The sequence below is a fragment of the Cololabis saira genome, chromosome 20 (assembly GCF_033807715.1).
Source record: "Cololabis saira isolate AMF1-May2022 chromosome 20, fColSai1.1, whole genome shotgun sequence".
NCBI classification, from domain to species: domain Eukaryota; kingdom Metazoa; phylum Chordata; class Actinopteri; order Beloniformes; family Belonidae; genus Cololabis; species Cololabis saira.
The window spans coordinates 16,378,933-16,406,232 of NC_084606.1; the positions used below are offsets into that span (position 1 = coordinate 16,378,933).

Consider the following 27,300-nt stretch of genomic DNA (forward strand, 5'->3'; position numbering starts at 1 on the left):
AGTGAGTTCCTGGTTGTGTTTGCCGTCAGAGCAAACACATCTGCAGTGGTCCAATCATGTAGTTTAAACGTGGCACGGCAGGTTTTGAGAAACGGAAAAGGGGATAAGAGAGCTTTGTTTGTTTTTTAATGGATACAATCTGATAACTCAAGTTTTGATTTGTTCCACCGTGCTTGCTGCTTCATGATTGGTTGAACAGTAAATGTATAAAATATCCTTTTAACACGTGAAGTTGTTTTATTTTGATTGTTCTCTTCTTAGTGGACATAAAGCTGGACTCGGCCACTGCTCATCAAAGCCTCATTCTTTCTGATGAGGGGAAGAAAGTGAGAGACAGCGGGAAGAAGCTTACGGTCGTCGATGATCCAGAGAGGTTTGACATGTTCGGCAGCGTCCTGGGGCTCAACAGGTTCAGCGCCGGACGGTCGTACTGGGAGGTGGAGGTCAGCAACAAGACCGGCTGGGATCTGGGCGTGGCACGGCGCGGCGCCAACCGGAAGGGGCTTCTCACCGTTGACACAGAAAATGGTTACTGGGTGACGGTCCATTATGAAGGTAATAGGTACGCAGCTCTGACAGCACCGCCCGTCAGCCTCGCTCTGAAGGCCAGACCTCAGAAAGTGGGCGTGTTTGTGGACTACGAGGAGGGCCTCGTGTCCTTCTACGACGTGACGACTCGCTCCCACATTTACTCGTTCACCGAGTGCTCGTTTGACGGTGACATTGTCCCTTATTTTAGTCCACATCTGGCACAAAATGACAAAAACACGGATCCTTTGATTATATCTGCTGTCCAAAAGCAGTGATGGACATGCCTAGTGCACAACGCTGACGTACCAGGATATGCTTCTTAGTTACATTTGTTATTTAGGTTAAAAGCTTTTTTTAATGTTCAGTTAAAGGAATAATTAAAAAAAATATTGAATGAAGTGTCTATGACAACTCTCTGACATCATACAAGTACAGTGAAATGTCTTTGGGATACTCAGAAAATCAGGTCGGATCCTGAGCTGTGATGTAATTGTGAGTAAGAACCACGGATGTTGTTTCATCACTAAACCTGTCCTTAGTTTAGATGATCAATGTGCCGCCCGCCGTATTGTGACATAAAACCATTCAGTACAGTTTTAAAATCCTAATTTCTCCAATTATTGCAAGATTTCCCAGCTCTTTGACAGGAATGTTGTCCCACATGATGATGCTCCCCTCACCATGCTTCAGTGAAGCTGTGTAGTGCCTTGTCAAGTGTGAAGTAGTTGCGCGTCCACACAAAGGAAACTTGAGTCACACATTTAATTTTTCTCAGATGTTTTATAACCTTTATCTTGTGAATTTGTCACAAAGGAGAAGCTCCGGCCATATTTTATAATCGATCATCATGATACCAGAGGGTTCCCAGTATTTTTCCCGCTCAAAGACTTTATTTGAAACTCTTAAGCTTTAATTTCCTTTTATATAACTCTTTATTTGTCCAATAATTCATGTAAACTGGTGTAAAATCTGCATGTTTATTCTGATCCTTATGAGTCACTGTGTGTTTTATGTTGTAATTCAGGGCTTAAAACAGATTGTATTGTAAAAACCAAGCAAACATTAATACCCATAGCATTTTGGGAACACTTTGTATGTCTTTTGTTTTCTTTTTTTATTGTTCCGATATGAAATAAAGACAAAGATTTCAGACACTGTGTTGCTTTTATTATTTTTTTAAATATTTTTTTACTGGGAAGATCTTGCAGGTGGGGGGGGGGTCACTGAACAGTTTTGCAGATGATCGTAATTCTTATAAAATGTTGTCTTGCGAGGCTTAGTGAAATAAAAGTCAGAATTCTGACTTTTTTCTTAGAATCAAATTTTTTTTCTTCAGTGGCCCTAATTCTCTTCTGTGTTCTTGGTATGGATAAATGTTTAAAATTTAATTAATGTGAAAAAGACACTTAAATGTCTCCATTTATCATTCTCTCTTGCAAAGCAGACTGAAGTAGATCATGAGGATCCTTTTTATACCTATCAAAGCAGAAGTCATTATGAATCGAACTGTTTTGAATCGAAAATCGTTTTGAATCAAAAATATATTTTGAAACGAATCATAGCCCCAAAAATCGTAATGAAATTGTTTCTTGAGATAGTAAAAGATTCCCACCTTCCCACCTCTGCATTGAGGAAATTCTGAGGGGCAGTACGGTGGCTTGGTGGTTACTGTTGCCTCAAAGCTAGAAGGTTCCCGGTTCAACTCCCAGGCCCGGCAGGGTCTTTCTGTGTGTTTGCATGTTCTCCTCGTGCTTGTGTGGGTTCCCTCCGGGTACTCCGGCTTCCTCCCACAGTCCAAAAACATGCGTATACTATTAATTGATGATTCTAAATTCTCCGTAGGTGTGATTATTAGTGTTATTAGCAGAGTCAAGCAGACCCGCCTGACCCTGCAAAGGAAAGCAGTATTTTGAAGTGTGTCAAAAATTATTGATTCAACAAATGAAGCCTTGAAATTGACTTTTACTCAGATCTGACTCAGCAGAAAACCACTAAAAGTGGTGATTTCATCATTTCCCCAGACTTGTGTGTTTGCACCCAGGCTTATGTACACTTTGTCCCCTTGCTGCAACTGCAGGAACACTGCGTTGGCGCCGTTATCAGCGCCATCGTGGGCCGTCTGGTGGTCGTAGGCAGTCACGACGGTGCAGCCGTTCTTCATGAGTTTCAGACTGACGCGGTGACCTCCTCCAGCATGATAAAAGAAGGTGAAGTAGTAAATCCCTGCCACAGGTGCGGTAAAGATACCTGTGGGAAACAAAACCAATTTAATCTTGAAGAGTGGCAGGTGACGCTGATGGTTGATGGCTATTTGTGACTCGGATTTGTTTATTTTTATTTCAACTTGAAGTTTTTTAATCGATATTTATGTATTTTTTTCAAGTTGAATTTATTTATTTAATATTTAGAGGGTGTATTGCCCCTAGGGGGCGTTATAAGGCAAAGGAGACAGTTAAAGAGCATATTGCAGGTTGGAGACCCCTGTTAATCAATGTGTAGGAAAATAATGTAGGAACTGAATTTTCATTGAAATACGCATAAATATATACTACAGTGACCTCCGGAGTTGTTTTTGTGAGAGTATTTTACTTCCGCATCTGAAAAAGTTGAACCGGAAGTGACGTCGCATTGGGGAGCGCGGTGAATTCAACAATAGGAAAAATAATGGATCTTAATGTTAGTTGTGACACTGAAAAGGTTGTGAATGTGTATTCACACCAATATGACAGGCCACAGCCTTATAATTACGTTACCCGTTAGTCCCCCCACGTTCTTTTGATTTACAGCTGAAACTCGCTTTTTAAAAGGCTGATTTATGGGTCCGCGTTACACCAACGCAGACCCTACAGTGTAGGTTACGCGGCGACGCACAGAACGCTGCGTGCGCCGCATACCCTACACCGTAGGCTATGCCGTCGATTTTACGCGGAACCATAAATCCGCCTTTATTCACTGCAGCACTCCTGCTCCGTGCTCCTGAAAGAAACTCCGAAAATAACTCCTTAAAAATGGGTGAGTACTTGTAATCTGTCTACGTTTGTACTTTCTAAACAGAAAACTGGCTTATTATCTTCTCTTTTTTCTGATTAAAAGCATCCGAAATGGCCGGGTATTTTTAAAACCGAATATTTCCCCGTATTTCCCCCCGTTCGTTTATCCACATTACATCTTTGTTAAAAAAAAAAAAAACATTCCACACATAAACGAAGATCTGCATTTTCGACCACATTCATAAGCTATTCTAACCTGTAGATCATCTGGTCTTCCGGCCTCCGGGCCGCCTCTGCGGCGCAGTTTCCCCGGGACCGGCGCCTCCTCCTCGGGTAACGAGCTGGAGTCCCCCCCGGTGTCCCACCGCGGAGCTGCCGTGTTAAACCGACGCAGCTGGGCTGCAGCCCTGCTGCGCGTCGCCGCGTACCCTACGGCGTAGGGCTGCGCGTCGGTGTAACGGTGTCAAGAGCAGAGACCATTTATTTAATAAATAGCTTGGAGGACAGATGGTGGATCATCAGTAGTTCTGGGTCGCATGTTAGACGTCAGACTCAGAACAGATTTGTTGTTGTTTTGGAGCATAATGTGACGTTCAAAAACGCAGAACTGCTCTCTGTCTCTGTCTACACCAGGTCTACACGCATCTACATAAACGGAGTTTTCAAAAATCTTCACTTTGCCCGGAGTCTTTTTTAAACATTCGTTTATTTGTGTTTTCATGTGGATGACAGGTCCAAACGTAGGAAAATATCTTTGGTTTAGCAGATACCGGCTACGTGTGTACGGGTCTGGGCAGTAACATGGGGCAGAGCTGTGGAGACGTCTCCCTGGTGTGGCGTCATATGACGCGGTGTTCGAAAAAGAAAGCGTTTGTACGAGCTTGGCTAAAACCAGCCACTTTTTCCTCTGAATACGTGCCCTTATGTCTTGTAAAACATATTAAATCCTACATTAACTTCTCACATAGTCATTTTCACATAAGGTCAGGTATCATTTTTGAAAAAATTCTAACCTGCAATATGCTCTTTAAGTAAGACAGGGAAGATTGTTGGTCTGATGTTGTGAAAGTCAATTCATGTAGCTGTTTACTTCTTACCTGTAGTTTCCTCATCTGGTACTGTTACTGTCTATGGCAGCTTATTGTGTGTTTTTATTGGGATCATTTAATCACGTTATTGTGCCCCTTTTGTTGTAGGCTCTCCTCAACATTGTCATTAAAAATATTCCATTTGACGTTGAGGAGTGTGTTTCCATCCATCCATCCATCCGTCCATCCGTCCAGCCATCCATACAGGCAATTTAGAGTCATCAATCAACCTAGTATGCATGTTTTTGGACTGAGAGGAAACCGGAGTAACCGGAGAGAACCGTCGCAAGCACAGGGAGAACATGCAAACTCCACACAGAAAGACACTGCCGGGCCTGGGAGTTGAACCAGGAACCTTCTTGCTGTGAGGCAACAGTGCTGCCCATAGTGTGTTTCTTAGGTTTTTTATTTATTTATTTCAGGTAAATCATTTTTATTTAATATTTATTTTATTTCAGGTTTAATTTATTTTAATGTAATATGTATTTATTGATTGAGTGATTGATTTCTGGTACGATTTTTTATTTTATTTAACTCATATGGTCAGACAACTGTATCTATAATTACAGTACATGATACCTATGATACATTTAGGACGGGGAAGGTTGTGAGGGTGGGGGGCCTCCCAATATCATTTAGTTTATCCCCAATTTGGTCAGGGGATCTGGGGTCTGCCTTTAAGTAAAAACAGATATTTATTAAATCCATTGAGTCAAAAGGGATTGACATGATAAAAGAAATAGTAGAAAATTCTCCTGCAAGTGGACTCACCAGTGGACTGATTGTAGGCGTCTCCCACGTTCGTTATCACTTTCCTGTACACGACAGTCGTGAGCGTTGGGAATGGTCCAATTCCCCCATTGCCACCTGTTGCAGCACTGAATACTACCTGCATTGCCTCTAAAAAAAATCAATAAATAAAATAAAAATGTTGTCAAAATCTTTTTTTAATTTTTATCGTGTTCCATTTGTACGGAAGAGTATTAGGGCCACTTAAAAAAAATAAAAAGAATTCTGAGAAAAAAGTCAGAATTCTGACTTTAATCTCAGAATTCTGAGAAAAAAGTCAGAATTCTAGGCCACTTAAAAAAAAATAAAAAGAATTCTGAGAAAAAAGTCAGAATTCTGAGAAAAAAGTCAGAATTCTGAGAAAAAAGTCAGAATTCTGACTATAATCTCAGAATTCTGAGAAAAAAGTCAGAATTCTGAGAAAAAAATCAGAATTCTGACTTTAATCTCAGAATTCTGAGAAAAAAGTCAGAATTCTGACTTTAATCTCAGAATTCTGAGAAAAAAGTCAGAATTCTGACTTTAATCTCAGAATTCTGAGAAAAAAGTCAGAATTCTGACTTTAATCTCAGAATTCTGAGAAAAAAGTCAGAATTCTGAGAAAAAAGTCAGAATTCTGACTTTAATCTCAGAATTCTAGAGTTTAAAGTCAGAATTCTGACTTTTTTCTCAGAATTCAGACTTTAATCTCAGAATTCTGAGATTAAAGTCAGAATTCTGACTTTTTTCTCAGAATTCTGACTTTTTTCTCAGAATTATTATTATTTTTTTTTTTAGTGGCCTAGAATTCTGACTTTTTTCTCAGAATTCTGAGATTAAAGTCAGAATTCTGACTTTTTTCTCAGAATTCTTTTTATTTTTTTTTAAGTGGCCCTAATACTCTTCCGTACATTTGCTACATTTTATTGAATATAAATAAATAATTGTTATCAAGTCCTCAAAGCAGTCAGAGCAGTATGTCCCTTTACCTTTGCTCTTCATTTCCAGGATCTGGTTTTCAACCTCCTTCAGCCTGGCGTCCGTGGCTTCCTGCTTTCTTTTCATGGCACCAAACTCCCCCAGGAACTCGAACATAGGACCGCCATCCTGGGCCGCAACAACGCCAAGTAACAACCCCAATAACTGTAATTGGGTAAAGCTCATCTTGTTTCAGTGTTGCTCTCCCTTCTGAAGTCTGACTGATGTGACGCTTTTAGCTGTTTTTATCTCATTTTAAGGTTACCTGTTAATTTTTAACCTAAAAGTCAACTCTCAACTGATGAGATAGTGTTGAGCATTCAACAACTGGGATGAACTGAGATGTATCCCAGCCAGGACAAACTAAACCATTTTAACTTTATGTGAATCATTTGGGTTTGTTTTGTGTGTGTTTTTTTTTTTAAATGAATCATTTTTTGAGGCTCAACAGAACATCACACAATTTATCAGAGATTACAGATGTGATCCACAAATGTTTTTTTTATCAGAGGTTGCCTTTTCCTGGGAAAGTCATGCACTTGTCTGTGTTGCAACGATTGTTTGTTTTTGTGGGAATGGTATTTCTTTGTAAAGTTTGAAATTTCCTATTGTGTAAGTCATGACTGTAATGTATCCAGTTAATTTTGTTTCCATGGAGTAGGAATTCTTAGGCCATCGTTGCCAGACATGTTTTACTGGGGCACATGCCCCAGTAACGTGCCCCAATAGAAACCTGCTAGGAAGGTCCAACCGGCACATCCGTCTCTCCAGGACTCATTTTGGTAAATACGAGCAGTTTACATGGCTCTGTTTCAGTCTTTCTGAAACAGATCTTTTATTTATAGTTTACCGTACTATTCACATATTCTGCAGGTTAATGTTGCCACCAGGATCATTTAGCTGTTACAGTCGCGTGAAGCACACAATCCAAGATGGCCATAAAAGCCTGCAGCCACATTGAAACAGACGTGAAGGCGGTTTTAATGTCACAGAATAAGATAAATAAGAAAATAAGAATGATCCAAAACTAATTGACGCTGAAATTTAACTAATTCAAAAACTTTTCTGTGTAAAAAAACAAACAAAAAACAACAACATTCAGACCAGTTTTTACATTTACCCCCAAAACAGCTAAATTAAGTCAGGTGTTCTGCCTTGTGCTTCATGTAGGAGCAGTTTTACATTCAGGGGACTTTAGTTTTCCTTTTCTTTCTGAAAATGGAGCAGAAAGACTGAAACCTCTCATAATGTGAACTTGTCTTGTCAGTCGGTCTGTCTTTATAATTGGCTAAAATACTAGAGTAGAGTTCACAAGTGGGCCAAATAGTTCATTCAGGTGGTTAATGAAAGATCCGGTCAACAACATAATCTGATCTGATTGTACAGTTTAAAGCACTATTTATGTTTTTTTAAATATAAATAAGTGCAAAAATCTTTTTTCGCATGCATTATCTGTACTCCAGGACGGTCTTAAGTCTGGCGATGCCCCCTGCCTTAGGCTCTTCCTTAGAAGGTCATGAGACACAAATAAGGATATGAAAGGAAATTTAAAAAATTCATAACAATTACTTTTTTTTTTTTTTTTTTAAAAAGGACAAACAAGAAGGCAAAGGGATACAGAAAATGTATGTATTTATTTCTCTCTAAACACTGGGACCTCAGTATTTTTTGTTTTCTTCCTCAACTTTTATTTCTTAACATACATCCAAAAAAGTTGGAAATTTGATCAAATATTACTTTTTTTCATCTACCTGTACTTAAACAATTGACAGATAACCACAATGTTATCATACATTGGTTTTATTTTATTTACTCGTTTCAGAAACTTTTGTTGGGCTAACTTAAAGGGTTTTCATTTTAAACAGTACAGGAAGTGCTATAACAGGCTAAACTAGTGAATTTACATCCATGAATCTATCACAGACGGTGCCTCATAATAATAAACATACCTTTGATATCTGTTGGGTGAAAACGTCCTTAAAAATATTGGACAGAGTGATTTTATAGGTATTTCAGTCATTTTTCACACCTACTTTTCTGTGAGAAAATAACTGTTTTCTCACAGGCGGCACAGGAGGAGACCTGAGTTTGAATTTGAGGCATCGGAGTGAGGCAGCACGGCCTCACAGCAAGGGGGCTTCTGGTCCAACTCCCGGGCCCAGCAGGAGGCTTTCTGAGAGGAGATTGCATGTTCTCAGGTACTCCGGCTTCCTCCCACAATGGTTATTTGTCTATATACATATACATTTCGTCTGTAATGAGCTGGGATAGGCTGCAGCAAACCCCGTGACCCTGTACTTTTTTTGTGCTATCAGCAACCAGGACCCTTCTATGTAGAGAATTTATGGCGTTTTTTTTCATAGTTTGGCCGGGGGTGCGACTTATACTCTGGAGTAGGGATGGGAATTGATAAGATTTTATCGATTCCGATTCCATTTTAGATTCTGTTTAACGATTACATTCTTTATCGATTCTCTTATTGATTCTCATTTGGAAAAAAGGAGAACAAACAGGTCGATTAGCATCAACTTTGTTTTATCTTATATCTTCACTGCTCGGTGACATTCATATATTCTGGCCTGGATCGATCGGTGCGTCCGAAATGCCATACTAAAAAGTATATACTAAAAAGTATACTTAAGTTCGGCACACTTTTGAGTAAATATCAGTAGTGTGCATTAATTCAGACGTACTATTAAGAGCGCACACGTCACTTGCCGCCACCTGCCGTTGGGAGGAAGTGACGTGTCAGACGTTTATTCTGGCCGAAACCAGATGACATTATATAATATTATTATATACGAATATTATAATATTAATATTATATAATAATGTTATTATACTTAATATTATACTTATGACATAAACGTATCACTTAGCAACCAAACGCTGCTGCATTGCATTGTGGGAAGTTTCTACTCAGCTAGTGTCCATCAATCCACACTAAAAAAATTCTCCGGAATGAGTATGTATAGAGCATACATATTGAGTACTTTCTAATGTTTCAGACACACTAAAAAATCTCGCATACTCATTTTGCATACTCAATAGGGTGGAAGTATGCGATTTCGGACGCAGCCATACTGTTCCCTGCCTTGATGAAAGGAGAAGCTAGTGGTAGATGAGCTGACGAGCTGCAGCTGTCCGCCGGAGCGGCCGGCTCTTTTGGCCACGCCGGCCGACTCCGTGGGTTGCGGTGGAAAGCACCAGCCGGCCGAGCCCGAACAGTTTCCTCCCTTTGTTGAAATGTCCACATTGCAAATACTGTTGCCCTGTTGTCATCCTTTTTGGTAAAATGTAACCAAACCTTTGAGCGTTTATGCCGCTTTGTCCGCATGTTTTCCTACTGGGCGCGAATGCGCATGTTGCGTAACTACGCAGCGTGGTGACGTCATTCGCGACCACTGGAATCAATATAGGAATCGTTTCGAGTCCCTGAAAGGAGTTTTACTAAGCATACCAGAACTCCATAACTTCATTTCTTCCCATTAAATGATGATTTGAAGTTGCTGTTCTCTAACTGGATGGTGCAGTTCATCTGACAGCCTGAAGCACATATTCCATTTTCTTTCTACACTAACAAACACTCATCAGTGGTAAATTATAATGCATCTCAAAGGGTTTTTCAGCTGGCAGACTTCAAAGAGACAGTCCTGTGCAGTGAACAGCTTTGATGTCATATGTGCACATTTAGTCCGTCACAGCATTATGAATTGTGGCGCATTACTTTACAAGAGTCCTCTGCACACATCCCAGCCTCTGTCCAGGCAGTCACACTAAATACGTAAACCATAGTGTACTGTATAGTACATGGCATAGTCCACTGTAGACTGTAGTGTAGAGACATAAATACTGCAGTTAAAAATGGTGTTTAGCCACGAAGGCCGTTTTTTTTGGGTTATTAATACATGTCGGATGAGAGTTATTAATCACATCACAAGTAAATTATCAATATGAATTAATCAAAATGGGGCACAACCTAAATATCAGTAAGTAATAATAATTAAACAGCACAATCCGTCTAGAAATAACTGTTATTCTATACGTGGCAGCTATAGAGTAACAGAGAAGGAAGGAGCACCAGTCTTTGCAACCAGCAAATGTTACAAATATCTGTAAAATAACCACAACTTCTCTCATTCAGATGAATGAAATTATGAAATAAAATTATTCACACAAGTATTACTGTAAAGATGAAATAAATAAATAAGAGGTCACTGAATGAACATCTGGCGAAGAAAAACGGACGGGATGATTTTAATGAACAAGTGAATCTAAGTGCGTCCGTTCAGAGAGACAAGATGGAGCTGAAGGTCAAAGAGCAAGCTAGGGCTTAGCAGCTCCATCAGCTCCAGTCTAAGTGCGTCCAGCAACTTCCGTGTGTTCAAATGTTTAACCGGAGGCTTGATGCTGAATATGTGATGAAGCAAAATGAAGAATTAATCTCATTCCACAAAAAACAGAAACAAGAGATAAAAAAGGGGGAGAAAGACTTCTTTGAGGACAACCCCTTTATACCTTTGAAAGGAAAGACAGTAAAGGAGCGGAGAGGACATCAAAAACACACAACATGTGGTCAGCTTGATCAAGATGTGACGAAGCAGGAGAGGAAGACTGAGAGGGCCGACAGGCCGAGAGGGCCAAACCAGGAAAACGTCAAATTTGTGTTGGATAAGTTGGCTGCGATGAAGGAAGAAGGAAGAAGAGGCGGACAGGAGGCGTCTTGCAGAGGAGACGGCGTTTAATAAAGTTTAATAAAGCCAAGCAGGCCAACAGATTGAAGGAGGAAATGGACAAGAAAGCTGAGTGTAAAGACTTATCCAAGTATTGGGACAAGCAGGTACAAGGTACATTTCGACTTTTTTCTCGAAGTGCACAATAAAAAAAATCTTCCCCTCTCAAATATTTTTTCTCCTGCATAGCCCTAATACTCTTCTGTAATAATACAGCCCACAAAAAAGATTACTTCAGTCAAAAGAAATATTTTCAATAAAAAATAACTTTGTTTCAATCAAAGAAAATATGTTCAATCAAAAAATTATTGTTGAAATGCAATTTTTGTGGGGTTTCAAATATATTTCTCTATATTTTTTTTTTTAATGATAAATTGAGGTTTTTTTGATTGGAAATCTGTTTTGGTTTAAAACATCTTCTTTTCTGGTTGAATAATAAAGACAAAAATGTCCTACTAATAATATGACCCACACCCCCCAAAAATATTTAAATTAATGAAAAAAATAGTCAATCAAAGAAATTATTTTTAGTTTAAAAAAAAAATCCACTTCAATCAAAAAAATTGACGTGTTCAAATATTTCTTTGCATTCAAACACATTTATTATTTGATTGAAAATGCTTTTTTTAATTGAAGTGAATGCTGTTATTATGGAACAAATCTACCTTCATACAGTATGTCTCTCCCTGCACACTGTTGTTCGTAGATCCACAATGCAGACAAATGCTTCCAAATGATTTCAGATCGGGCAGCACGGTGGCTTGGTTTTTAGCACTGTTGCCTCACAGCAAGTAGGTCCCCGGTTCAACTACCTGGCCCGGCAGGGTCTTTCTGTGTGGAGTTTGCATGTTCTCCCTGTGCTTGCGTGGGTTCCCTCCGGGTACTCCGGCATCCTCCCACAGTCCAAAAACATGCATAGTAGGTTGATTGATGACTGTAAATTGCCCGTAGGTGTGAGTGTGAGTGTGAGTATGTCTGGTTGTGTGTATATATGTGGGCCTGTTAGGACACTGCTAGGATCACTTCCCCTCCCATAATTTTTTTTAATATACTTTACATCACACTTCTTTACCTTGCTTAGTTCCAGGGCCCTCTTTAGATAAAACATACTGTCTATTAACCAGATATACTGATCATAGTTTGTGCTAGGCTTTCAGAGTGAAATTTCACTGTTGTTTCTCACTTGTAAATTGCATTTTTTTTAACTGTTCATTACTGTAAATTACCTGGAAAAAGGCTAGAAATAGTATATACAGTATAAATTGAAAAAATCTTACAAAGCATGCCAGTGTTAAGCGTAGTTATATTGTATATCAAATTGATGCTTTGTGTTATCATGATAAACAAAAGTTAATTTAATAAGGAAATCTTTGTAATTCAGACAGAAAACATCATTTTGCATTTGTCAGTTGCATTTCAGTCAATCAGATGAGAAATGAATTCAAACGTATTGATACATTTATGATTAATTTGTTACAAATGAATGAAGTGATAAGCTGCTATGTCTCATTTTGCAACTCCTGGACATTTGAAGTACACTAAACCACAATAAAAATTAGGAAAAGTGAAGCTTTAACAGCTGTAGGGATGGGAATTGATAAGATTTTATCGATTCTGATTCCATTTCCGATTCTGTTTAACGATCCAATTCTTTATCGATTCTCATTTGGAAAAAAGGAGAACAAACAGGTCGATTAGCATCAACTTTGTTTTATATCTTTGAACAAAAAAATACAAGTGAAGTCTTAAGACGCCCCCAGCCTTGGGCTCCTCGATGGTGCCAGGGGGTCCCCACAAAATTATTTGTAATATGAAATATGTATTTAATATAAAATAATAATAATAAAATAAATATTCTTCTGTAGAAATGAACTAAATATAACAAATTATTCTGTGGCAATTACACAAGAATGTCCAGTAACATGTTCAACAAAACAAAATTATAGCTCGGTGACATTCATCTATTCTGGCCTGATACTGTTCCCTGCCTTGATGAAAGGAGAAGCTAGTGGTAGACTGCTCTTTAACTTCTCCCATGGATGAGCTAACGAGCTGCAGCTGTCCGCCGGAGCGCCCGGCTCTTTTGGCCACGCCGGCCGACTCCGCGGGTTGCGGAGGAAAGCACCAGCCGGCCGAGCCCTTACAGTTTCCTCCCTTTTGTTGAATTGTCCACATTGCAAGTATTGTTGCCCTGTTGTCATCCTTTTTGGTAAAATGTAACCAAACTTTTGAGTGTTTATGCCGCTTTGTCCCCATGTTTTCCTGCTGGGCGATCGATAAGGGAATCGTTTGCAAAAAAGGCAAACGATTCCAAGGAATTGAAACACTGGGAACCGGTTTTCAACAAGAACCGGTTCTCGATTCCCATCCCTACTCTGGAGCGACTTATGTGTGAAATTATTAACACATTATTACCGTTATATCATTTCACATGTTATTTTCACACTAAACCGCAATAGGGCGAACTGCAACTGACGATGAGTCTGACGTAAGCGACGTAGAAGAGGAAGCGCTGCATCTTCTACCTCCGGAGTTAGCAGAGTTTTTTAAAAGTGACACAGAAGATGAAGATTTAAAGGAGCCGTCTGTAAGAAATGTCCAAAACTGGTACTGCAGTCACTTTCAAAATATTGTTGAGCGGCGTGTACCCTCCCCCTCCTCCCCCCGACCAGAGGTTGCCAGGTAGGCTGCAGAATGCAGCAGGAACGTAGGCTGCCATGGCTGCGATAATTAGAGCCGAGCTGGCAACCCGGATGCCGAAACAATACTGACTTGGTGATTGGGAGATAGGTGGAGGGTGGAGCTTCAGGCCAAAACAAAAAATGACAACATAAACATCAGTTGAGGGCTGCAACTCCTCTTTTTAAACTGGAATATCCTGGCTTGAGTGCTGTTGTCAGTGACATAAGTATTTGAAATGAACATGATTTTTAAATGTCTGTTGACATATCGGGGTCATTTTATGATTTGTTTTATTATTGCTCTTACATACAGCTCCTTTAATTGGATTTTAGTTATTTGGAGTGACACGGATGGTTTGACAAACTTTTTAGCATGTTATTTATGCTATAGTTATCTGAATAACTCTTAATATGTTATGTTAACATACCAGGCACGTTCTCAGTTGTGTCATGTAACGTAAGCATACCGTACAATTATTCAGCCTGTTGTTGCCTCTATTCTATTTTTATTTTAAATTGCCTTTCAAGATGACATGTCTGTTCTTGGTGTTGGATTTTATTAAATAAATTTCCCCCAAAAATGCGACTTATTCTCCAGTGTTTTTTCCTTTTTTATTATGCATTTTATGGTTGGTGCGACTTGTACTCCGGAGCGACTTATAGTCCGTAAAATACGGTATTTGTCTTTTCACTTCTGCTCAAGTAAAAAGCAGGTCATGACAAGTCTTAACTCGTTCAATACAGAGATTATTATCTACACGTCACTGGGGTTAACACTGAAAATGCTTGCCATCCACCCTTTGCATTCATCATCTACGCATGCCTCTTCCCTTCATGGGAGACGGGGTCTGCTGTGGACGTTTCCTGCCGTCCTCGGATGAAAGGACAAGACACCTCTAATAATCAGCCTTTTCATGCCAATATGGCCAACACATGTTTTGTACCAGTTACTACCGCCCTCTTGAGGTCTCCTGGCGTGATGGATGTGCAGCGTCCCTGAGCACCCATCAATCAGCCAGAGGGGATGTTCTGATATCATGGGAGCTGTAATGAAAAAAAAACCTATGAACAAAGGTGGAGCTGGCTTTGAAAGTACATCTGAAAAACAGTAAAAACAAACAAACGTTACCTTCAGTGAGGCTTTGTCTCCTGACCAGTGGCGGCTGGTGATAAAATATTTTGGGGGGGCGCACTGGCAAGTGGGGATTACAACACAACTATAAACTCTACTTGAACATAAATTTTGCTATCCTCTCCTTCAGGCTAGCAAATTTTTCAATTACTTTCTGACTGAAATCCGTCATTTCACAAACAAGTCTCTTTTCCATGGAGAGCATGGCCAGTGCTGAATCCATTTCTGCCGTATGCTAAGCTGTCAAAGTTATCATTTAGTCATAATTATTGATTAATTAGCACAACTATTGATTTGTCGTCTAAAGTTAGAAATGGTGATCAGTTTCCTATTTGTCAATAGTAGATATATATGATTGTTTGGTATCAATGTAAAGGGGACCTTCTCAGCTTTTATCTGAGCCCATGGTTGTGTTTTTCTGACAAACATAGAGGTCACACAGCCTCCTTAAACCATAAATTAGACACATTTCCATACAATTTTTTGCCTAAACTATCTAGTTAATTTTATCTTCTGGGATCAAGTGATATCAACGACCCAAAAGACAACAACCACAATACCCAATGGACTTTGAGGAGTCAGGAAATGTATGATAACCATACTTTTTCTTTGTGAAAAGTTATTATAAGGCTTGAAATAGCTGTAACCAGCTCAGTCCCATTCACCAACATTCATTCTTTGGACCAGCATTTTGTAAAGACATTATTAGTAAGCAATATTCAAAGGTCTGAGTGATTTTCATCAATTTAATTCATCCAAAATTTCAATTGTCACAGGTCTTCTGATTGCCACTGAGCCTTTCCCACGCTGTTTCCTTGTTCCCCCTTTGATCGAGTGCTCACGGTAGCAATCAAACAGGACATCAATTCGCTGAAACTGTGTGCCACTTTGAAGAACAGATGTAACAAAGATGTCTGCCAGGTCTCCAAAGGTCTTGGCTTCGTGTGGTTTTCCAATGGAAATAATAAGAGCTTGTCCATCAATGACTAGCATTGATTCACACTGTATATCTGTGGTTTTGAGGTGACTGGGGCAGGGTATATCAGCTGTCAAGATCTTGGCAAATATGGCCTTCGAACCTGAACGAAGCTGACCATTAACCTCTGCCAAAGACAGAAGTAGAACAAACAGTTCATGCATCATTATGTTGTCCAAGTTGACTGTGCGTCCTACTTCGTAGGCTGTGATGAGACGCTGTAGGATGTTCCTGTCTGCCTTGATAGTTTTTGCCTTTCCTGTTTTGATATCGGTCTGCTTCACTTCAAACAGTGAGGAAAAAGTTAGATACTTGTTCTGAGTCAGTTTGTGACTCAAGCTCACACTTCTCTCTTTAGATGGCATCAGCCTCTCCTTGACAAAAGCATTCAACTGATCTTGCCCTTTCTGTGGAGCCTTCAACAGGTCATCTTCAATATCCTGTGTAGCCAAGTCGTGGTTTGCAATGTTTTGCAGTGTCTGGGGCAGGTAAGTGGAAAAGAGACCAAATCTCTGCAAGACAGTGAACAAAGAATCTTCGTCTCTTGAGTCCCGTTTCATTCTGCCTTTTGTGGTTTCATTGTGGATGCAGTCTTCACTTGTTCCCAGGCCCATGACCACCTTGGTGTTATGGGCAAGATCACTTCTGATGTTGAAAGACAAAGCCCACCGACTGAGAGCTGAAGATGTCTTTGTGATTCCAATAATGCCTCCTCCCTTTTTGCCGATACAGCCAAGCCACTCCTGACTTTGATCTGGGTCCACTTGGTTGAAGCCTTGTGACGAGCGTTTGACCACAAAGTTTCTGGCATCAAACTCCCTCTTGACCTGCTGTGGAAGTTGCTGCATCTCATTCAGGTAGATGGTTCCCCAGCGAGCATAGTTGGTATGATTGTACCGCATGAAGTAAGGCACCATTCGCTGGAATGCATAAAGATGCAGGTCCCACATCCCCTCTCTCTGAGCACGAATGAACAACAAAAGGATATGGACCATATGCATGTAGCCCCACCAAAACCTGAAGTTTGGGTTGTCATTGGTTTCAAAGTAGGTGTATTTGGCGGCTTCAAACTCTTTGGAAGAGAGCAATGTTACAAGATCTTCTGTAGGGCCAGTCATGGTCTTCTCCAATTGCTCTTTGAGGTCTGGATTCCTGTCTTTGAGGAAGCTAAGCAGCTTCCTTTGTTGTATGATTTCCCAGCCATGACTTGTTCAGCAGTGTTGGAGCCAAGTAGGTTGCTCTCAACCCATGCTTCCAACAGTCCTGGGGCCTCATTTATAAAGCTTGCTTGCGCACAAAATAGGGCTTGAAAGATGCGCAAGCCACCTACGCAAAGGTTGGGATTTAAAAATAAAAAACGAACCAAAAAATGTGCGTATCTCTACGCCAACCCTGACCCTCCCACAGGAACATTTTGAAGATATGGGGAATTGGCGACGCAGGCGGTGAGGTGGTGAAATGAAGCCATATTCATGTCATACTCTTAATAATGTCATCACATATCAGACTTATAATATAATAGCGCTGATCGTGTCCCTCTGTGTTTGAAGCACAGCATCAGTCAGGACTCTGGTGCTGCTGCTGCAGCCGCAGTGCAGGACACGCCGGGAACATCCTCTTCTCCACCGCTTCCAACCGTAGAGTGACTGAGGACAGAACAAATGAGGGGCTCCGTAGAGCGTTTAGGGGCTCTACGGAGCCCCTAAAGGAACACTGATTTTTTTTTTTATATATATACTGAGTTTTACGCGCGGGCGTAAGCCTAAATTATGGTTCTGCGTTAAAACGACGCAGAGCCTACGCCGTAGGGTACGCGGCGACGCGCACCTACGCTGTAGGCTCTGCGTTGGTGTGACGCAGAACCATAAATCAGCCTTGAGCAGAGGGGAGGGGAGAGGAGAGGGTGAGCGGGGCTGCCGTCCCGTCTTCGCATCGTCTTCGCACAGAGTGTCTTGATGATTTGCAATTACAGGCTGAGCCTACTGTTAGTTCTTAAACTGTAAAAAGTGGGGGGGGGACAAAAACATGATTTTGAAAAGTGGGCACTCACGGCGTTTAGCCCTTTATTTTATACTATTTATATACTTTTTCTACTTTTACTGTGACCACCAAATAATGTAGTTTTCCTGTCCTCCACCTCATCCACAACATCTCGATCTCAGTCTCGGTGAAATTTAGTGGCACGGTGGCTCGACACGTCTCATTCATCCTGACGCCCAAACAGGCTGCAGGAAGCCGCTGCGCATGCTCAGCAGGCTCATTCTTATGCAAATACAGTCATGAACTACTTTGCATTGCCCATTTATGGTATGAACTGGGCGTGTAGAGGGCGGGATATGAGGCAAATTCACCTGCGCAACCTTCCAGCTGGACTGTGATTTATAAAGGTTTTATAAATCCGTTTTTTTTTGCGCCCGCCACTTTCGGCTTTTGGCTTTACGTGCACTTTTAGTATGAATTCTCTTTTATAACTCTTTTATACTCTGTTATAAATGAGGACCCTGATGATTGAGTGTGCTTGCCAATGACTGCCATGAATCTCATCACGGTATGAAGGCCCCCTAATCTGACAATGAGGAAATCCATGTAGTCAGCATTTGCCCACTTCAGCTCCATCAACTTACAGTATATTCATCTACTGTGATGACTACATGATGTTGCCCTAGCTCTCTGTCTACATGTTTGCATCGAAGCACGACTGTATTCAGTGGGTCTAGGTCGTGAGCAGGTGCCTGGATGATGGGCATGTAACCATCCATCCATTATCTATACCTGCTCTATCCTTCAGGGTCACGGGGGTCTGCTGGAGCCTATCCCAGCTCATTTTCAGGTGAGAGGCAGGGGTTACACCCTGGACAGGTCACCAGTCCATCGCAGGGCCACATATAAACACACAAACCATGCACACTCACACCTACGGGCAATTTTAGAATAATCAATTAACCTGCATGTTAATTGCATGTTTTTGGAGGAGGAAAACCGGAAACCGGAGTACCCGGAGGAAACCCACGCAAGCACGGGGAGAACATGCAAACTCCACACAGAAAGGCTGTGAGGCAACAGTGCTAACCACTAAGCCACCGTGCTGCCTGGCATGTAACCAATGTTTGTTATTTCAGGTGAGATTTCACTGAGACTTTGATTGAAGCTTGTCCAACCTTCCTTCACATCTCCTTTATCTTGACGCTTGAACAAGAATGCCATGTCTTTGGCAGTCGCCTCTGCAGCTGATGCATTCTCGTTTGATGTTTGGAACCACTCTTTTTTTTTTGTTTTCTGTTGACTTCGGATAGGCTTTTCCTTCTACTCTGGCTGGAAAGAGTGTCTCCATCACTTTTGGGACCTCAAGGCTTTCAACTTTGGAGGGTCTTAAATCTTTCATCATCATGTCTCCTTCTGGGCCACGTTGCCACCCTGCCATTTGTGTAGCATGGAAGGTGTTTGAATCGAGTGTTGAATCATTTATATCAATGTTGTCACATGTGAAATGTGTAAATCTACCATGGACAAAGTTCGGTGGAGTCACAGCTCCAGTTTCTGGATCCATGGCGAGGAGCGTTCTTTCTGCCATAGCAGTGTCAAGTTGCAGCAGGCTGTGGTAACTGATTATGTGTCCCGCTTTGTGGAAGAGTTTTACCAACTCCTTTGATCGCGTTGCTTGGTGCAATGTACTGGCTAAACCCACATGCTTTGGTATATATGAAAGTGAGTATCGCTGTACTTGTTTTTTATGTCTCTGGTATTCCTAGGTGTCACAGAGTTAATACAAATAAAAATAACAGGCGAAAATGGTGAAAAATTAACATTCTCTGGGGTTTCTGGAGCTCTATGGAGCTCCAAGTATGTCAGAAAAGTTCAACTATAGGTTTGAAAGACAGCTATAAATGTGTCCTTTAAAATGATACCAAACACAGTATTATTGGAACTTAGGAATTGCTTGATCTATGAGCCTAAATCAGGATAGGCAACAGCGTTTACAGTCCAATTTACCATATGGGGTGGCCATATTGAATGTGGGAATATAGAAAACCAGGGGTCTAATTTTTTTGGCATACGGTGGATTCTGGTTTGGGACACATTGATCTTTCAAAAAATGCTGTATGCCATCTTTTCCTCAAAAATCCCTACAGGGTTACATGATTCTGAAGTTACAGCCCAGTCTATATCTCTCCGTTGCCTTGAACAGGCTGTGTGCTGCAAAATGTGCTGCAATTCCGGGCCGGAATTTCCCGCGCTGTCCTGCGGATGTGACGTCACATGACGCAGCATGTGCGTTCTCCCCGTTCTCCCGTGCCGGCTTCACTGTTGGCTGCAGTACCCCCGACGGCCGTCGTGGTGAAGGGTGGCGCTAGAGAGTCTCATTTCTTAAAAGGAGCCTCATGCTCCTTTAACTGACATTTTACTAAAAAATTACGCTAACTGTTCCAGTTAACGTCATTCTGGACAGTACTGAAAGTTTACACTCCTCATTTCCTGATGATAGACCTGGAGTCGCTTGAACTCAAGAGAGTGATTTCATCTGCCTATTTTTTTGATTCATGTAACTGTTTGTAACAGAAAATAAAGGACATATGTTGGGCCCCATATTGAACTTTAATGATTGAATTATAAAAATGATTTCTGGTGCAGCTGAAACAAAGGCTTTCTACATCAGCTTCAGATCACACACACACACATACACACACACACGAACTAACTCACACACACTTTGTGATAACTTCAAAAAGCTTTGCTTCCTATCTTTTTTTGTCCTTTAATATGAGAGCAGAGACAAGTCATGTTTTTTTAATTTTGTTGCCCACAACATTGGTATCCGAGACTGCGATGATCTTAAGACTGTCCAGTGAGTTTAGGTTTATTTCCTTAAACAGTGTTTCTTCTCTTCAACAAGTAGAAAATGTGACAGAGGATAAAAAAGTAAATTGAAGAAAATGCGGCGTTAAACCGAGACGGTTTGGGAGCGTTAGCTCTGGTGGCTTCACGTTGTGATCACCAGAGGCGAGGACACGTACGCCTATCATTCTAAGCTGCAGCCCTGCTCGTCGCCAGAGAGGGCGGTCCTCAGAAAAGCTCCTCCCCTCATGGTGGCGTCTTCCAGGTCGTTACTTTTGTCCCATGTGAGAAAACATAAAGCAAAGAGACGAGTCTGTCCTCTGCAAGATGTTCAGGTTAGGTGGTTCTGCGTTGGGGTTCTGCTTTCAGCAGCTTTGATTGATGGACTGTTGTACACATTTATTCATCATCTTCATCGTCATCATCATCATCGTCATCATCATCGTCGTCATCATCATCGTCATCATCATCATCGTCATCATCATCATCATCGTCATCATCATCATCGTCATCATCATCGTCATCATCATCGTCGTCATCATCATCATCGTCATCATCGTCATCATCATCATCGTCATCATCATCGTCGTCATCATCATCATCGTCATCATCGTCGTCATCATCATCATCTTCACCATCATCATCTTCATCATCATCATCATCGTCGTCATCATCGTCATCATCATCGTCGTCATCATCATCGTCGTCATCGTCGTCATCATCATCATCATCATCATCGTCATCATCGTCGTCATCATCGTCGTCATCGTCGTCATCATCATCATCATCATCATCGTCGTCCTCATCCTCATCATCATCATCATCTGGATCAATCTTTCCAGATAAGACATCATCAATCCATTGCTCGAGCTCATCAGCGGAGGGCATGTCGTCGTCGTCGTCCATCTCCATCCACACGCTGTCAGCCTGCCGAGAACAGACACACGTGCTGAGAAGACGACACAACACCTGTCGCATTATGGAGCCAAATCAAGGCCAAAAGTTTTGCTAATTTGAAAATAAAATTTGAACCTGAAAATTGTTTTTTACAGTTTCAATTTTATTTTTTTCAGTATCAGATCTTTTTTTCAGTTTCACGTCTTTTTTTTTCAGTTTCACATCTTTTTTTTTCAGTTTCACTTCTTTTTTTTTCAGTTTCAAATTTTTTTTTCAGTTTCAGACTTTTGGCCCCGATCTGGCGTGGGGGGCGTGGCATCAACTGAGAGGGGCGTGGCATCATGAGTGACAGCAGAACAGAGAAGGCTGGGGACGTTCCTCAGTCATGTTGCCTTCAGGAAACGTAGGTTGCAGAAGTTATGTATGTAAGTATGATTCAACACTGTATATACACCATATCCACGTGATTGGCAGTGGAAAAAACTGATATTAGTGACACATTTCTGTTTAAAAAGTATTTTTAGACCATATTTGGCACCAATCGCAGTATAAAAACAATAAACTATGCCAGACTGTACAGTTCAACATCCACACTTTAAAGTTTGACATTTCCCACTTCCACATACTACCAAGTACGGTCTAAAACAGCTTTTTAAACAGAAATGTGTCACTAGTATCCGTTTTTTCCACTGCCAATCACGTGAATATGGTGTATATACAGTGTTGAATCATACTTCTACTGATAACTTCTGCAACCTACGTTTCCTGAAGGCAACATGACTGAGGAACGTCCCCCGCCTTCTCTGTTCTGCTGTCACTCATGATGCCACGCCCCTCTCAGTTGATGCCACGCCCCCCACGCCAGATCGGGGCCAAAAGTCTGAAACTGAAAAAAAAATTTGAAACTGAAAAAAAAGAAGTGAGACTGAAAAAAAAAGATGTGAAACTGAAAAAAAAGACGTGAAACTGAAAAAAAAAGATTTGAAACTGAAAAAAAGATTTGAAACTGAAATAAAAAGATTTGAAACTGAAAAAAAGATCTGATACTGAAAAAAATAAAATTGAAACTGTAAAAAAGAATTTTCAGGTTCAAATTTTATTTTCAAATTAGCAAAACTTTTGGCCTTGATTTGGCTCCATACACCACAAATCATTTTCTTCTTTCTGGGAGAAACATTTCTTTTTTCAAACGTTCAAAATGTGGTGAATCACACCTGTAAGTTACAAAGATGTTTTCCAGATGGATTCGACAGCAAGTATTGAATGATTAATTATTTCATTGTCTTTGGGAAACAAATTGAAACCACTTAGTCTTTTTTGTTGTTTTTTTCAAAGGGAAGGAAAAGTGTCCTTACGTCCGCGACATCAACCACGCCGATCTGAGGAGAGGAGAGGTCGATGCCGAACGTTTTCTCCCAGTAGGGAACCAGCTGCAGGTGAGACCCAGACAGAAGGTGAAACACGGTTAATGTTTATCTGCATCCTGGAAACGATGCACATGATGCCTGAAAAGTCACTCATGACACATCAAACAAAGGAAATCTCCACACCAGAGGGAAATTATCGGGGTCGATCCAGATGATGCTGAGGTTGGGGTTGTCTGTGTTCTCACGTGCCACTTCCTTCAGGATCTCCAGGAACTCAAAACCATCTGAAAAATCATCAAGACGTTGGCTTTGATCACGTCTTTTAATTTCATCACTGAGAGAATGAATTCTGATTGTATGAACAAATTCAGGCGAGCGGTGTGGATGCGACTAAAGTAGATTCACCTGGATCCTCCTCCTCGGCAAAAGCAACAATGTGTTCTCCATCAATATCGTCCTCCTGCGTGAACACAAACGTAAAAACATACATCAATGAAGAGAGTCTTTACAACCACAACGTAGAGAAAGATGGAGTGGTCAGGAAAAGTGGTCTTTTTAACGAAACAACACACATAATTCAAACAGCGTTAGTAAGGAATAAGAGGATGTGGGTGCTACAACAGTTGTTCCCAAACACTTGTTCCCAAAAGAGAATGTGTGGAGAAACCTGAACTGTGATTGATGATTCTGTGCCGGTGTTTTCAGGAAAAGCCGACAAAATACAACCTGAAACGCTTCATTGCTTGTTGTCCGTGATGCCTGGATGTCTTTAAAATGCCGTGAGGAGGAGCAGCAAAGTGACAAAGTGGTAAAAGCTTTACCTTAGTACCTTTTTAGGAATATGTTCTAGATATCACAAGCAAAAATAATACGTTTATTATATCAAATTAGGCTGACAAAAAGAAAAAAAATCTTTAAACATTCTAGGCTCATATTATATCCTCCGAAAAGGAAAACAAATGACATTTTGTTGAGATGTCAATAAATCAAGGGATATATCGATCACATCAGAATGTGTGAATGTGAATCTCTTACCCAGATCTCATACATGCTGTGAGGCTCAAGCTTCCTCAGAGTAGGCCTGAAAAAGGAAAATATCATGTGTTAAAATGATGATTTTGTCACTGTTTGGTCACTTCCTGTTTTATTTTGAAATCCGTGTCCTTGTGTTTCAGTTCTGTCTTGACTTCCCTGGTTCCCATCTGCCCAGATTGTCTGAATCTGTGTCTCATCAACCCTTCTGTGTATATCTGGTCTTGTCTTTCCCTTGTTCCCTACTGGTACGTAATGTTTGATCCCTCCATGTTTCAGGTCTGGTTAATCCTGCTCTGCAGCACTTTAAGTTTTGTTTTTGGCATAAATAAATCCCTGTGTCCCTGTGTCTCTCCCTGTGTCTCTCTTGCGCTTGGTTCCTAATCTACCACTCGTGCAGAGGTGGACAGAGTACTCGACCCCAGTACTTGAGTAAGAGTACAAATACTACTGGTCAAAATTTACTCCGTTACAAGTAAAAGTAGCTCAGTCAAAATATTACTCGAGTAAGAGTAGAAAAGTACTTGCTTTTAAAGGTACATAAGTATCCAAAAGTAAATGCTTTTAAATTTACTTTAAGTAAAAGTAAGAGTAAGAGCAAATTTCTTATTTTCCACATCAGTAAATTACTATATTTTTCCTAAATTAATTTAAGGATCTTTTAACTCTTGTTTCTGAGAATTAACTCTTTGAAACCAGCTGCACTGATGTGCTGCTTTTAGAACCACAATGTTATATAAAACCTGCAGAAACACCAAAAACAAATCAAATGAATGGGATCATAAGAGGACAGCAGATGATGCAGAGTTTATTAACAATCATGAACTTAAACCAAATTAACCTGCACCATCCAACTAAGTCTGGATCCCCCTCAAAGACCACTGCTTTACAAAAAACTACATCTCTGCTTTCAATAACTCAATGTTGAAGTCACTTAACTTTACAGGAAGGACATGTACCAGTACAATATAGCAATATAGAGCATAACAAACTGTCTCCCCATGTCTGTCTTGTCAGTCTCTGTGCCTGACTCCCAATATCCCAATATTCTTCTCCTGACACAGGCGTAGCCATTGTTGCGGCTATGTCTTGACAAACGCAGGCTACTTTGGCCGTATCGTTTTGAGGAGGCTTGACGTATTTCCGCTTTACGTACATCCCAGTGGAGAGCGTGCACTGTGATAGGTCTCCTCCTTTGACAAAAACAGCTTGTGTCCAATAGGATTTTAGGGAAGAAGAAAAAAGAGCAGACCTGAAAGTAACGAGTACTTTTCAGCCTTCCTAGAAATGTACTCGAGTAAAAGTAAAAATATTTGTCTTGGAAATGTATTCAAGTAAGAGTAATAAGTACCAAAGAAATCTAATACTCAAGTAAAGTACAAATCCTCTGGATATGTACTTAAGTACAGTACTCAAGTAAATTTACCCCGTTACTGTCCACCACTGCACTCGTGACAGATTTACTTTAAAATGATGTCGTAAGAGTGCTGGTTTAAATCTATCTCCTCTTTTATCGACATCTATTTAGTTTTTATATACTCTTGTAAAATATGTTGACTTACTGGGATTATGGGACATCGTGGGTTTCTGAGGTTGTTATTTGGCTGACTCCCAGAATCTCACCTGTCATGTTGTTCAATAAATTCAACCAGCTCAGACTCGATGTAGGGCTTCCCAGGGATGGGGTCAGGCTCGTTCATGAACGGCTCATAAAAGTCCACCTCATTCATCCTCAGTTTCAGCTTTTTGGCAATCTGCCAAAGTAAAATGGCATCAGCGCGATTTAGAAGTGAGAAATGTTGTGGACATTCTTAGAGGATACAATACAACATGGGATTTAAGTTGGACTATTTGTGTTAAACGGTGAAATCTTAAACCTTGGGGTTATATGTTGCATAAAATTTGACGAAGGGGTGGAACTCTTCCGCAGCATCATCGTACTCGAGGAAATCTGGATGAAGAACACAGAAAAAAGAAAAACTGTTAGGAGTGTTGAGTCTGCGGCCCGGGGCTCGGTCTTCAGATCATCCTTCTCCACCTACGACTGGACTTGTCGTTTTTAAAGTAGCCGACCAGCTTCATGACTTCGTCCATGGCGTGGAAAGCCTTCAGCTCCCGCTCATTTTCGATGACTTCAATGGGGTCCTCAATCACCTAACGGGGACAAACGCAGGGAGGGGTAAATAACTGTTTGCATCACTCCTTTGTCTTGTGAGATGCACAACCGCTGGACTTAATATCGGTAAATCTTAAGCAGTACGTACTTGAGGCGGTTTCTCCACAACAGTCAAGCATCACTTACATCATACAGGAACTCAACGATGGTGTCTGAAGCCAGCAATCCATCATACTCAATTATCTCATTCTCTACAAATATGAAGATGCTCTCCACTTCATCCAGACCTGGTGGGAGGAAAGTTGCAGAAAATACAATCCCCATGAATCATTTAGAGGTGCTGCCATTCTTATGTGTTTATAAACTTAAACTTTATTTATTTGTATAGCACTTTTCATACAGCTGGAGTGCAACACTTACTTACATTAATATGTAAAAAGAAACAATCTCCCTTGACCCCCCCACTCCCCGTACCCTCATTCATACGACAAACACACACATACACACAGCATACTATTCAGATGCATACACACCCGGCACCCCCACCCTTGTGATAAAAGACAGACTCTGCGGCCCTGAGGCAGGCTGTTCCACAGGCGTGGGCCAGAAAAGTGTAATGAAGCTTCACCAGAGGTTTTGGTTCTAACTTTGGGAACAGATAAAAGACCGGTACTGGAGGATCTCAGGGTCCGCGAGGGCCGATATGGTAAAATCAGGTCTGAGAGATAAGAAGGGCCAAGGCCGTTAAGACACTTAAAAACAAGTAAAAGAACCTTAGAATAACTGGTCACAAAAGGTACAGCAGCTTCTTCAAATAGAATCAGAATCAGAAAGAAGTTTATTTTGCCAAGTAGTTTAACACACACAGGGAATTTGCACCAATGACCACAACAAATTCCTTGTGTGTGTTAAACTACTTGGCAATAAACTTCTTTCTGATTCTGATTCTGATTCTATTTGAAGAAGCTGCTGTACCTTTTGTGACCAGCTGAGGGCAGTGTTGGTTTATATGTTGTAGGTGTAAACTTGGCCTAACTTTCCATGGCAGACCCTCAGAGTCGTAAACGTTGTACACATTACTGAACACCATCCATCCATCCATCCATCCATCCATCCATCCATCCATCCATCCATCATCCATCCATCCATCCATCCATCCATTTTCTATACCTGTTTAA

The 27,300-nt window shown here is 40.8% G+C and overlaps 3 protein-coding genes across 4 annotated transcripts in view; 1 reads left to right on the forward strand and 2 right to left on the reverse strand.

The window, feature by feature from the left end:
• Nucleotides 1–51: 51 nt before the first annotated feature.
• Nucleotides 52–1,666, forward strand: LOC133420692 (pyrin-like). The gene has a single exon (XM_061710456.1). The coding sequence runs from the start codon at nucleotides 381–383 to the stop codon at nucleotides 804–806; it is 426 nt and encodes a 141-aa protein (XP_061566440.1). The 5' UTR covers nucleotides 52–380; the 3' UTR covers nucleotides 807–1,666.
• Nucleotides 1,667–1,676: 10 nt separating this feature from the next.
• LOC133420691 (complement C1q-like protein 4) lies at nucleotides 1,677–6,574 on the reverse strand. Its single transcript, XM_061710454.1, has 3 exons — nucleotides 6,367–6,574; nucleotides 5,381–5,509; nucleotides 1,677–2,778 (listed from the first exon to the last, which is right to left on the reverse strand). The coding sequence occupies exons 1-3, from the start codon at nucleotides 6,539–6,541 to the stop codon at nucleotides 2,498–2,500; spliced, it is 585 nt and encodes a 194-aa protein (XP_061566438.1). The 5' UTR covers nucleotides 6,542–6,574; the 3' UTR covers nucleotides 1,677–2,497.
• A 14,140-nt stretch (nucleotides 6,575–20,714) lies between these two features.
• The window catches only part of LOC133420611 (calsequestrin-1-like), a 50,626-nt gene continuing 44,040 nt past the window's right edge, over nucleotides 20,715–27,300 (reverse strand). For both annotated transcript variants that reach the window (XM_061710348.1, XM_061710347.1), the window contains 9 exons: nucleotides 26,309–26,409; nucleotides 26,049–26,160; nucleotides 25,884–25,957; nucleotides 25,630–25,760; nucleotides 24,010–24,055; nucleotides 23,380–23,434; nucleotides 23,158–23,258; nucleotides 22,963–23,037; nucleotides 20,715–21,637 (listed from right to left, as the gene is read on the reverse strand). In XM_061710348.1, coding sequence (XP_061566332.1) covers nucleotides 21,110–21,637; nucleotides 22,963–23,037; nucleotides 23,158–23,258; nucleotides 23,380–23,434; nucleotides 24,010–24,055; nucleotides 25,630–25,760; nucleotides 25,884–25,957; nucleotides 26,049–26,160; nucleotides 26,309–26,409 — 1,223 coding nt within the window. In that variant the 3' untranslated portion in view covers nucleotides 20,715–21,109. The remainder of the gene's footprint in view (nucleotides 21,638–22,962; nucleotides 23,038–23,157; nucleotides 23,259–23,379; nucleotides 23,435–24,009; nucleotides 24,056–25,629; nucleotides 25,761–25,883; nucleotides 25,958–26,048; nucleotides 26,161–26,308; nucleotides 26,410–27,300) is intronic.

What these genes read in the sequence shown, in the direction of transcription:
- LOC133420692 (XM_061710456.1), top strand. Translation starts at nt 381, where the DNA reads ATGTTCGGCAGCGTCCTGGGGCTCAACAGGTTCAGCGCCGGACGGTCG.
- LOC133420691 (XM_061710454.1), bottom strand. Translation starts at nt 6,541, where the DNA reads ATGAGCTTTACCCAATTACAGTTATTGGGGTTGTTACTTGGCGTTGTT. An exon ending in CCTGGAAATGAAGAGCAAAG is followed by an intron (nt 5,510 to 6,366) that starts GTAAAGGGACAT and finishes GATTTTTTTTAG; the next exon opens with AGGCAATGCAGGTAGTATTC. An exon ending in CGCCTACAATCAGTCCACTG is followed by an intron (nt 2,779 to 5,380) that starts GTGAGTCCACTT and finishes TGTTTCCCACAG; the next exon opens with GTATCTTTACCGCACCTGTG.